Raw genomic sequence first — 12,836 nt, 5'->3', positions numbered from 1 at the left:
AAACATGAAAACCTATAAACTATACAAAAGGTTTATAAGAATATACAGTATTGTGGTGAGTACAGATATGCTATTAAACATTCTGTACAATATTGTTCTGGGATGATTATATATTTCTGTAGAATATAAGGAGTGAATAATCTTCCCTTTTATGCTGGAATGAACAATATTATGAGTAAAAGAATAAAAAAAATAACAACTTAATTTATGCTTGAGGCCTCGATTTTGCAGTTCTGATTCATATTTTATTTATAAATTTTCATCTATGACACTTCTATATCATTCATATCACACAACAAAAAAAATTATTAAATAATAATTAAATTTATAAATCAGAAAAAATTAATTATTTATTTGATTAAAATTATATACTATTTTAGAAACTAAAAAATTATTAGTATTTAAAGTGATTTTTATTAATAATAAAAATTTATAAAACAGTTTCTAAATTGATATGTAAATTAGTTGTCAAAATTTTAGCTACTAATATTTAAATTCTAAATTATTTTATAAAAAATAATAGAAACTGACACTACAAGAAAAACTTGATTTAGCTTCCAAATTTTTGTGTGGGCCATTTGCGGATGCTATTCTCGTCGGTCAAAATGAGTAAAAGCCCACGCAAGATTTATTGGACGCAAAACGGACGCATATATTGATTTAATTTTTTTTTTTTTTTAAAAATTTTGCGTCGGCCGCGGCCCACGCATAGGCGTCGGTTTTGCGTCGACCGCGGCCCACGCATATGCGTCCGTTTTGCGTTGCCCACAGAACCCACACATATGCGTCCGCTATAGCCCACGCATGTTTAGAATTTTAAAATTTAAATATTTTTAATGCATAATAAATATTTTAATTTTGAATTCTTTATTATATTTATTTTAGAATTATTTCATAATAAATTATTTAATTTATCAATTTTGAATATAAATTAATTAAATTAGATTTATTAAATTAAATAAGCGTTTGATTTAAAATTAATTGAGTAAAATAAAATATATATTTAAATTATTTAAATGTTATATAAAATATTTTTTTATTTTAAATATTATTTATTTTAAATTTATTTTATTTATATATTGTCATAACTATTTTATTTTTGAAATTATGATATAAATTAGTTAAATTAAATTTATTAAATATTAATACTAATAATATGTATAATAATATTTATAATAATGTTAATTATAATGTTAATTATAATATTAATTATAATGTTAATTATAATATTAATTATAATGTTAATTATAATATTAATAATAATGTTAATAATAATATTAATAATAATGTTAATAATAATTTAATAAGTATAATTTATTTTATTATTATTAATAATAATTATATTAATATGTATAAATTATATTAATAATAAATATAATAAAAATGATTATATGACCAAAGAATTTCTCTGGTCTAGTGGTTAATGCTACCCTGAGTCACTTGAAGGATTAAAGTTTCAAATCCTGGCGGTTGCAGTTTCCTTTACTAATAAGAATTAATAATTCTTTTAATATCTAAAATAACCTTTAATTTAATCAAAGTAGTAACGTAAAATTAATTGTTTTTAATAATTTTAATTAAATACTCTTAATCCATTTTTGAATTTCAAAGGTATTTCTAACCTAAATAATGAAGTTGGTGCAATAGGCAACACATGTCTGCCACTTTTGCCATTTGCCAAAAAAAATTAATAATACTGTGAACATGCACTAAAATATTCAATGATTTTCTTCATCTCAAACCACACTGGTTGATGCTATAAAAAACTAGACCAAGGTGAGCAAAATTATCATACATACTACTGTGAAAAACTTCTTAAATGGCTTCAACAGATAGAAAAGTAGCAAATGGAGAAGACAATGCAGTTTTCTCCCTTCGCAGAGAGAGGGGTTTGGCATCCTCTTATCTCTATCTATTTCAAGAATTCTGGTGCCCAGGCATTGCTATAGAAGGTGTAAAAAGTTTTCAAAAATGCTTCCAAGCAAAACATGGTGATGTTGTTGTTGCCAGCTTTCCAAAAACAGGCACTACATGGTTGATAGCCCTAACTTTTGCCACTGTCAATCGCCAACACTTCTCTGCAGAGAACCATCCATTGCTCACTTCCAACCCTCACACACTTGTGTCTTGTCTTGAGTTCAAGATCTTCTGTGATGATATCCATGACCCAGTTCTTCACCTGTCCAACATGATTGAGCCAAGGCTTTTTAGTACTCACACTCCTTTCACTTCATTACCCAAATCCCTCACTGAGTCTAATGCTAAGATAATATACATTTGTAGGAACCCTTTTGACACTTTTGTTTCAGCATGGACTTACTTCAATAAAATTAGGTCAACAATGTCTCTACCTGCCTTAGAATTAGAGGAGGCTTTTGATATGTATTGCAATGGAGTAGTTTCCTTTGGTCCTTGGTGGAGTCATATGCTAGGGTTTTGGAAGGAGAGCTTAGTTAGACCAAAAAAGGTTATGTTCTTAAAGTATGAGGATCTTATGGAGAATGTCAACTTTCATGTGAAAAAAATTGCTGAGTTTTTGGGATGTCCTTTTACTGCTGAGGAAGAAAGTGATGGAGTGATTGAGAGTATAATCAAGCTGTGTAGCTTTGAGAAAATGAAAGATTTGGAAGTGAACATTTCAGGAAAGTTAGACAAAATTATTGACAATAAGTTGTTTTTTCGGAAGGGGAAAATAGGTGATTGGATAAATTACTTTTCTCCTTCTATGATACAAAAATTATCCAAAATTATTGAAGAAAAATTGGATGGATCAAGTCTTTCATTTAAAATGTATTCTTAAAACTTCCAAAGTGATATATGGCTATGTGTTTCTTTGGAATTTTTAGGTGACTAAAGTTAAGAATTGGAACAAGTCTTAAATGCTCCATATTTATGTAGATTGTATCTTTGGCACAAATGTTAAGTGGTAACTTTTTCTTTTGCTGAATAAAGATGTGTCATAATGTAATCTCAGTTGAATGGAAAATGTGTCTTAATGATTCATGTCAAAGTTTATCTCCATTGATTTAAATGATTTACTTTTTCTTTGTTAGGAAATCTTTTACCAATATCAATATACTTGAATCTATAAATAATCAATTCACACACTGGCTTTAGTTTGAAACTTGTTAGAAGATCCACTTCAGGGAAATTTTTTACCAATATCAGTAATATTTTTTGAGAATTTAATATAATAGATAAATTTAACAAAAATAAATTACTTGTGTTTAACTATAACTTAAAAATGAGAAAAAAAATACTTCTAAAGACGAGTTTATTTTTATTTTATGGAAGCCGTGATTCTCATTTACAACTTCCCCTTTTGCAGAATTTTTATTTGTTCTTTTACACTAATACTTTATTTAATTAAGTTTTTATTTATTTTTAAATGTGGTCCTATGGTCTAGTGGTTAGGACATTGGACTCTGAATCCAGTAACCCGAGTTCAAATCTCGGTAGGACCTTTTCTATTATTTTTAATGTTATTTTAGTTTTATTAGGTAAGTTTTACTTAATTGATATGGAAAATTTTCTATTCTTAATTCGATACTTTTACATAAGTTGGATATGTTACTTGTTCTAAGTGATTTTAACGTCTGAGGTGGAGTGAGAAGGTTGCAAAAGGAAGTTGAGTTGGATTTTTTTGAATAATGGTTACTGAGTTGAAAAATAATGAATGATTCATTTATAAAGAGTCTTCGATTTTCATGTTAGGAAGAGCTAGAGAAATTTTAAAAGTATTAATGTGAGTAAAGAAAGAAATAATTGTATTTCTTAGAGAGTCACTGACTATTGAATATGCTATATAGAAATCAATTTTTATGCTTAGAAGTTGGACGTACATTACTTTCAAATAATTAGCTAAATCAATTAAACAAATCATATTAATTGGAGTAATTTATAATTACAAAAAAATTTATAAAAAATTAAAGTTAAAGAATATTCTTGATTAAGTAAAATAATTATAATAGAGGAGAAACAAATATTATAAAATATGACTTTTTTTTATTATTTGTAAGGAAAATTTCCGGTTTATGATTTTCAATATAATAATAACAACACTTTAGTTTATTGTGAATTGATTATCCATTTTATTATGAATAATATTAGTACTTGATCATCCTGATTTGGGTTGAGAATGAAATTTGATCTTGTATAAGTAAACCAATAATCTTTATTTTAAATAAGATAAAGAGACAGTAAGTCATCTCTTATGTGGAGTGGAAGGAGAGACAGTAAGTCATTTCTTTTTTGAGTGTAGGTTTTCTTAGAGAATTTGGGAATTGTGTCTCGAGTGGTTGGGGATTTCTTCGGTATTACATTGTGATGCACAAATGCACTTTAAGATGTTTAAACCTATAGGTTTGAAACATGTTATTGTTAGGTGCTAGAGGGGGATTTGGGTATGTATTATAGGTGAAATTTGGAATCATAGGAATATGGTTGTTTTTAAGAATGGGCAAGTTGATCTATTTGAAGTTTTTACTGTGGTACAAAGGAAGACTTGGTCTTGGGTTACGGTAAAGGAAAGATTCGCTTATTTCTCTTACTTGGATTGGTGTTTGGAACCTTTATGTTTTATGAGATATTTGAGAGATTGATGTTTGATGATTCATGTTTAATGTTTTGCCTAGGTTTGGAAGTTGTGACGTGTTTTGTGCAGGTTTCTTGACTTCTGTTTCTTCCTCACAGGGCCAGTTTGATGGTTTTGGTCTTGGATTACGGTAAAGGAAAAATTGGCTGACTTCTCTTACTCGAATCGGTGTTTGGAACCTTTATGCTATATGAAATATTTGAGAGATTGGTGTTTGGTGATTCATGTTTAACGTTTGTTCTAGGTTTTGTCTAGGTTTGGAAGTTGTGGTGTGTTTTGTGCAGCTTTTTTGGCTTCTGTATCCTCCTCGCAGGGACGGTCTGATTTTTTGGCTCTTGGGTGTTTGACTTGCTTCTGTTTGCTGACAAAGATCCTGTTTAGTTTTTTGGACTTTTGTGTCTTGTTTTGAGAATGTGATTCCTTTGGAGGGTTGATGTAACTGTATTTTGTTGTGTTCTTGTATCTTGATCTGGTATGTTAATATGACTAATGTGTGGTAATGTCTGTTGGATCCCCAACTGCTTGGGTGTTAAGAAGCCTGTTTTAGGATTTTCTATATAAGGGTTGAGACACTCCTGAAGTGTTTCATTTCATTTTATTTATTCTTTGTTGATAAAAAACTAAGTAGGGTGGTAGTAAATTTATAAGAAACAAATTTAAATGTTTATATCAACAAATTATGACACAACTCACTATTATATAACAAAATTAAACAAATTAACTTAACAAATTTTAAGAATTGATAATAACAACACAAATTTAAATGTCACTTTACATTTGCAAACCAAAAGAGGAAGGTGGACTTGGTATTAGGCGCATTGGCAAAGTGGTTATGGAGAATAAGGTCCCTTGAGGTTGGCTTGTGGGAGGACGTCGTAGAGTTGAAGTGCGATTCTTGGAGAATGTTGAATACACCAGATTGAAATAAATACAAGTCTAGATGGTGGAAAGATTTATCCGAAATAAGTCTCTCAGATCAGGGTAGCAGCTGGTTCGATTCAAATGTGGTTTCACAGGTGGGTGATGGCTCAAAGTTTAAATTATTGGAAGATGTGTGGTTAGACAACACCCAGCTTAAAGAGAGATATCCTAGAATACACAAAAATTCAATGGAGGAAGATAAACCAATTATGAGTTTTGGAAGATGGACTACAGAGGTTTGGGAATGGGTATTTAACTGGAGAAGGGCTTGGTTTGAGTGGGAAAAACCTATGGTAGAAGACTACATGGAAAATATATCGTAGGTACCCCTTCATTCAGATAAGGTGGATTCATGGCTATGGAGTGAACCCCCTTCTTATAGTTTTTCGGTAAAATCCGCATACTCAAAGCTAGTATGTCATGGTTATGGGAGTATATCTGGCCCGTTTGTCTATCTCTGGAATCTAAAGGTAATGCCCTCAATCCAGTTTTATACGTGGAGGGTCTTGTTGGATAAGATATCAACCAAGCTGAACCTTCACAAAAGGGAAATTACTTTGAGTGATACACTATGCCCTCTATGTGGGAGGAAGGAAGAGTCAACCCCAAACATCCTCATTACGTGTGTCATTTCAAGTTCGGTATGGAATATGTGCAATAGCTGACTTGGGGTTAGTATGGTGAACCACAATGTCTTGGTGAATCATTTTGACCAGCTTTCATGTTTGTGTTTTAACAAAGAGGACAACAAATTATGGAAAAGTTTGTGGGTGTCTGTGATTTGGTGTATTTGGAAGCATAAGAACATGGTTATTTTTAATCAAGCGAAGAGAAAATCTTTACCTTGGCACAAGTACAATCTTGGACATGGATGAAACATAAAGTAAGGAAAGCCAACTTATCCTTCTCTGATTGAATTCTATCCCCCATTAACTTGTATTAATATGGTAACTAAATAATCTATTCGATTTAAAAGCTTAATTTATTTTGTCCTTTTCTGAATTAGTGGGTGGTATTGGTGGTTTTGGATTTTAGAGATTTGGTTTATGGGTTCCTTATAGCATAAAGGTGCATTGCATTGATGTTTCCTTGTGTGATGGCCACCGGGGAGGGAGGTATTGTTATAACTGTATAACAATATCAAATTTGAGGGACACTACCAATGGCCAAATGACACCATTAAGTGATCTTTAAAAATGTGTCAATTATTTATGTGTATTGTATTTTATATAACATTAAAGTTATAATTATTTATTTCAATTTTGTAATTATCACAACGTATTTATTTCATTTTAATGATATTACAAAATTTGTTAAATTTTCTTTCCTCATTCATTTTTATTTATTTTAAACTCCTTTTACCTACTATTTTCTTTACTCAATTATTATTCTTCTACCTTTTTTTCATTTCTTTCTTAACCTTTTCAAATATTTTTTTAAATAATTAATTTTAATAGTAACACTTCTTATTTAAATATATCAAATAACAACCGTACGTCAATTTACTTTTTTAACACCTTAATGTACTTAACAATTAAATTATTTTAATTAACATAATCATTTAAAAAATTAAATATTATCTCCTAAAACAATTATTCATAAATAAATTTTACATTTTATTTTACAATTTCAAAAATTAAATATTATCTCCTAAAACAATTGTTTACTTATGCCAATTTTCTTTTACATTATAATAAGAATGTGTCAGTCAAATCCACGAATTTGTAAAAATTAATAAACAAAATTGGATCCGACGTCGGCCATTTTCGATGTTATATTATCCAAAAATATAAAAAGTTATTATTTCTTACGTCGTACAAGCCATGTTATTTTTTAAAAAATCTATTTTACTCAATTTTTTACATATTGATATATATATTTTTAAAAATTGAAATATATATTTTATATACCAATAATTTTTTAATTTTTAAAATAATATCTATTTTATTTGATATAATGACTAATTATTAAAAAATTTAAAATTAGTTTTTATTTTATGATTTTTTTTAATTTTATATATATATATATATATATATATATATATATATATATATTCCTTCCAATTCGGAAAGCAAGCTATCCCAATTATTAAAAAAATATATGATTTACCAACTACGATCCATAGGAAATAAAGAAAAAAGCTGCATGCCTCTTAAGTCAATACAAACATTTTACTTGTGTTCAAATTTCCATGAATTTGTGGTGGTTGTTAACATGTGGTTTAAAAACTCATTTTCTAACTAATCCGAAATCAATTATATAAATTATGTTTTAAACATGTGGTAATGTGTGCTTACCTAATAATAGTGTGAGAAGTTTATTACATTTAAATGTGTTACATGCGTATGCATTTAGTCAGTTATATAAAATTTAAATCAATTATTGGATCCATTGTCGAACATCTCTTGTATGATTACTATTAAATATAATTAATTAATTAATTAATTTTAAATTTAAAAACATAAATACATATTAGGGGTAAAGATTATATGGATTAGGTAGTGATCCAAGAACACTTGATAATATTTTTCATTGGGAGATTCTCCTCAACCTACAACCTACATTTTCCAAGCTATTCATCAAATAATCTTGTGGAAATTCAAAGAAGCATATATATATGGGGAGAAATATAACTTTCTTATAAAGAACTATTTTCATTTTTTTTTATAAAAAAAAAATGAATGAATATGTATTTTAGAAATGCTACAATTCTATTACACAAAAAAAATTATGATTTTTATATAACTTTCAAAAAAACAAAACCAAAATCATACATCTTTTTAAACAAGCACATAACAATCAATAAGATGAATCGACAAACACCTAGATACTATGTATCACGATTCTATTTCACATTTTTTGCATTTCAAAATTTTCAATGTTGTTGCTCACATCAGCGTTGGTGAGATTTGGACACATAAGAATAAACTCATTTTTAAAGATGGAGTGAAGATCATTTTGAAATTTTTACCTTGGTTCAACTAGAGATATGATCTTGGGTTATCTCTAAATTTGTTTCTACTTGCTGTTCTTATTCATATTAGTGTCTTGTTCCTTTGACTTGTATGTATTTGATAAATATATTTTGATTTTATAGATTTTTTTAGAAGGCTAGATATTTGTTTGTTTCTGAGCTTGTTTGAGAGTGTCGATCTTTGGTGGCCTATATTTTTTGTTCTAGTTTTTGTACCAGGATTTATTAATTACTTAAGTAATTGCTATTTATAAGAGATTTCTATTTATTTATTTTTTATTATTGATAAAAAAATATAATTATATATAGAATTTTAAACCAAAGACATATAATTGTTCTGTGTTACAAAACAACTCAACACTCCTAGCAATAATTCCATATCAGATTCAAGAGCTAGGCTGAGGTTGTAGAATCAGCAAATTAATTTTCTCTCATAAATAATTAACTTCTAAAAGCTTGAAATATGTTATCCAAATGTAAACTGGAATCCGCTGAATAAATTAAATAATTGATAATCCACTGAATAAATTAAATAATTGATAATCCGCTGAATAAATTAAATAATTTTTTTACTTAATGATTTAAAAATAATTTGATATGACAAATTGCATAGTAATTTAATGAGCACAATAAAAGAAAGAAGAGTTTATTAATACAGGATTTAAGTAACGAATCAGAGAAAGAGAAAATAATTTTTTAATTTCTTATATTCTTATTTTCCACTCTCTCATAATTTTTTTTCTTTAAAATTTATTATTATTCCATATTTTTTAAATATTTTCCCGTTAAATTCTATAGAAAACATAAAAAAAATTATCATTTTATTTATTTTATAAATTTAGTCTCAACATCTTAAGAAAAATTTGTTCCATTTTGAATTTTATATATTTTAATTCAATTAAGCCTTACACCTAAAGTATTCATTTAAGGTTAAGAAATAATTTAATAATCAAAATATAGAAAAATAGACATATACAAAATTGACAATGGGAGTAAATTCTCTTAAATCTAAAAACTAAGAGATAAGATTTTTTTAAAATACCAAAAATACAATTTAATGTAAATAAAACAACATAATGGGGAACATAAATAATTAAAAATATGTAGATGGTAAGATACGATCGAAAGAAAATGTATTGAAATCTCCATTATTGAGTACTCAAATTAAAAAGGATGAAGCTACACACAAATAAGACAAATATAGATAAAAGCAAAAATGGATTCCAACATTTTGCCATGTATGATTGTCGAATAATCCAATATAAAAAGTGGTTTATATTTTTTTTAATCAGCACCTAAAAGTGGTTTATCATGAAGGCTCCACCAAATTTTGTTGTAAAAGTGTATAAATTGTTGTTGAATAAAATACAAAATTTAGTCTATCATACGAACGTTCAAAATTTAATGTATTAGAGAATGAAAAAGTTGTTATTATGGTAAGGTGATGTCCTAATTGTAACAATGTTAGGTAAAATGTGAGAGAGAATTAAACTATGTCATTTGGTTTTAATGGAAAGGGAAGAAATGGAGACAAGAAAAAACAGAGAAAGAAAAAAAAAAGCATGTGTATTAGAAATCACACAAGAAAGAAGAAAGAGTAATAAAAGAGTGTAGCTCTAAGTTTCACCTTTCACAAAGAAAAAAAAATATATTTTTTTCAACAATGAATAAAGAAGAAAATAGATATAACTAATATGAAGGAAGACAACTATATATGTTTGTGTATTTAAGTATTTAGAAACTTGTTCTCTTGTTCTTGTTTGTTGATTCTCATGATCTAATTTGTTAATTTTTATCCTAAATCTAGTTAGTTTTGTATATGGATTGGGATATTCTAAATACTCTTTTTATTTAATGATTCTTTGTTGAAAGAAGAGACTCATCATCAAGTTCATATAAGTTGGAAGTCAAGAAAAAAACATGAGAAAAAAATTATAAAAATTATCAATTTTTTCATTTATTGGATGTGTGAACTGCTACAAAAGTTAATATATTTTTTTTTAAACTACAAACGGTTATGTTATTAACATAAGTACATATATTTTTGTTATTCTTCTCTTAGTTATTTCTAATATGTTTTTCAATCATTCATTTCTTTATATATATATATATTTTTTTTTAATTAAATCACCTATATTTTTTACTTTTTTTTCTCCTTCTATTTGTTCCCTTTCTCCACAAAATGAAGCAGCACAAGAAAGAAAAGTTATAAATGAAAGAAACGGGTACAAATTTGAAGCTTAAATGACGACATCTATTTTATTGGTTCAAATAACAATAAAAGCAATATATACTATTATATTTTACATCAATTTAAATTAATTGTTGATATATACATTTTGTTACTATTATCTTATATGAAATTAGTTATTAATGAATTGATATAAAATATCTATAATTATTGCAATTACATGGTTTTTAACTCATCTAGGTTCTGTGAGGATGGACGGAGTTATGTGTTGATCAAAGCTATGTTGTAATTGTCATGTTTTTTTATAAGGTTATACTTAATTCTGGTTGAGGTTAATAACAGGTACGAGGATTGAGATACTCCTAAAGTTTTTCATTTTTATATTTATTATTATAAGAAAATTATTAAATAGAAATTAATTTTATAGATTAAAAATGATTAGTTACTATAGTGAATAAATTAGAGATCATTTTAAAGAATAAAAAAGTTATTAATTTCTAAATTGGTTTCTATTATTGATAATTAGTTTCTAAATTGGTATCTAATTATCTATTAAGGTTTTAACTACCAATTATTTAGATTTATTCTTAATGAAGCATTCGAGAGTCATGGTTAAAAGAATTGTAAGAGACAAGAAGCTATTAAAACATAGTTGTTCATTTTTCAAAAGTGTAAAAACACATCTTTATTTAGCAAAAGCAAAGATCAAATATCATTTGATCTGCAAGATACAACATGTTAGCTCTTATTTAGTTGCATATTGCATTGGAATTTAGGAATGTATTTTAAATGATAAGCCTGATCCACCTAATTTTTCTTCAACAATTTTGGATAACTTTTCTATCATAGAAGGAGAAAAGTAATTTATCCAATCTCCTATTTCACCCTTACGAAAGAGAGTTTTCTTCTCAAAAAAAGTGAATATACATCCTGATTTGTTCACTTCCAAATCTTTCATCTTCTCAAATCTACATAGATTGACTATGTTTTCAATCAGTGTGCTACTCTCTCCTCCTTGAATGATAGGAGAGTCCAAAAACTCTGCAATTCTTTTCACATGAAATTTTGTATCCTCTTTAAGATCTTCATACTTTAAGAACAAAACCTTGTTTGGTCTAGTTATGCTCTCCTTCCAGTAACCTAACATATGACTCCACCAAGGACCAAACCCAATTATCCCATTGCAATACTTTTCAAATGCTTCCTCGAAAGTGAATTTAGGTGAAGACACTGACTTCGCTTTAGTAATGAATTCCCATACTGAAACAAAAGTATCAAATGGATTTCTACATATATAAATGATCTTCCAACTGGATTTTGTGATGGATTCAGCTAAAGAAGAAAATGGTAAGTGAGTACCAAGAACTCTTGGCTCACTCATGTTGGAGAGGGAAAGAATTTGGTCATGCAAATCATGAGACAACATAAATTCAAGGATGGACACAAGTTCATGAGGATTGGAAGAGAGTAATGGATGATGGTTGAAAGAGGGAAAACTTTGATGGTTTACAATGGCAAAAGTAAGGGCTTTCAACCAGGTAGTTCCTGATTTTGGAAAGCTGGCAACAAGAACATCATTGTCTTTTGCATGAAAATGTTTTTGAAAGTTGTTCACTCCTTCAATACAATATGGTGGGCACCAGAAATCTTGAAAGAAATGGAGATAGGGAGCTGCACTCAAACCGATCTCCTTGGGAAGGGAAAGGATTAGCTCATTTTCTTCATTTGCTTGTTTGTGACTTGCCAAAGCCATTGGAGTAGCTTCAATATGAATGGAGAGGGAATAGTAGAATTGGATGATAACATAGCTTATCAAGAGATAGCTTTTATAGAACTTTTTCAACTAATCTCTAGATTTCCAGCTTTTTACTTGTGAACATTGTATTAATTTACAAATGCGAATGATATTATAAAATATTATGTATAAATATTTTAATTTAAAAGACGTAAAATAAAATAATAATTTAAATATCTTTAGAGAAAATACTTTTTTAAAAATCTTTTAAAATTAACTAACTTTAACTTGGACCCTGACCTAAAATAAGGCTATCCCTGGTTCGGGTTTTGTGCAGTGTGATATTAATAAAATTTTGTGTTCATACAACTGAGTCAGCACTGCAACAAAAACAAAATGCTAACCCTACTACACAAAAACT

At 27.8% G+C, this 12,836-nt stretch overlaps 2 protein-coding genes and 1 non-coding gene across 3 annotated transcripts; 2 read left to right on the top strand and 1 right to left on the bottom strand.

The window, feature by feature from the left end:
- The first annotated feature begins 1,794 nt into the window (after positions 1 to 1,794).
- Positions 1,795 to 3,010, top strand: LOC137824794 (cytosolic sulfotransferase 15). Its single transcript, XM_068630475.2, has one exon. It carries the CDS (start codon positions 1,820 to 1,822, stop codon positions 2,798 to 2,800), a length of 981 nt encoding a protein of 326 aa, XP_068486576.2. The 5' UTR covers positions 1,795 to 1,819; the 3' UTR covers positions 2,801 to 3,010.
- A 382-nt stretch (positions 3,011 to 3,392) lies between these two features.
- TRNAQ-CUG (transfer RNA glutamine (anticodon CUG)) lies at positions 3,393 to 3,464 on the top strand. The gene has a single exon. It is a non-coding gene; the product is annotated as a tRNA-Gln (tRNA).
- Positions 3,465 to 11,339: 7,875 nt separating this feature from the next.
- Positions 11,340 to 12,514, bottom strand: LOC137823133 (cytosolic sulfotransferase 15). The gene has a single exon (XM_068628278.2). It carries the CDS (start codon positions 12,431 to 12,433, stop codon positions 11,453 to 11,455), a length of 981 nt encoding a protein of 326 aa, XP_068484379.1. The 5' UTR covers positions 12,434 to 12,514; the 3' UTR covers positions 11,340 to 11,452.
- Between the last annotated feature and the right edge of the window lie 322 nt (positions 12,515 to 12,836).

The sequence above is a fragment of the Phaseolus vulgaris genome, chromosome 11 (genome assembly GCF_051622355.1).
Source record: "Phaseolus vulgaris cultivar YP4 chromosome 11, ASM5162235v1, whole genome shotgun sequence".
Lineage (NCBI taxonomy): Eukaryota > Viridiplantae > Streptophyta > Magnoliopsida > Fabales > Fabaceae > Phaseolus > Phaseolus vulgaris.
This window is presented reverse-complemented; position numbering and strand designations above follow the sequence as displayed.

Excerpts from the sequence above, each read along its gene's own strand:
- LOC137824794 (XM_068630475.2), top strand. The coding sequence starts at position 1,820 with ATGGCTTCAACAGATAGAAAAGTAGCAAATGGAGAAGACAATGCAGTT.
- LOC137823133 (XM_068628278.2), bottom strand. The coding sequence starts at position 12,433 with ATGGCTTTGGCAAGTCACAAACAAGCAAATGAAGAAAATGAGCTAATC.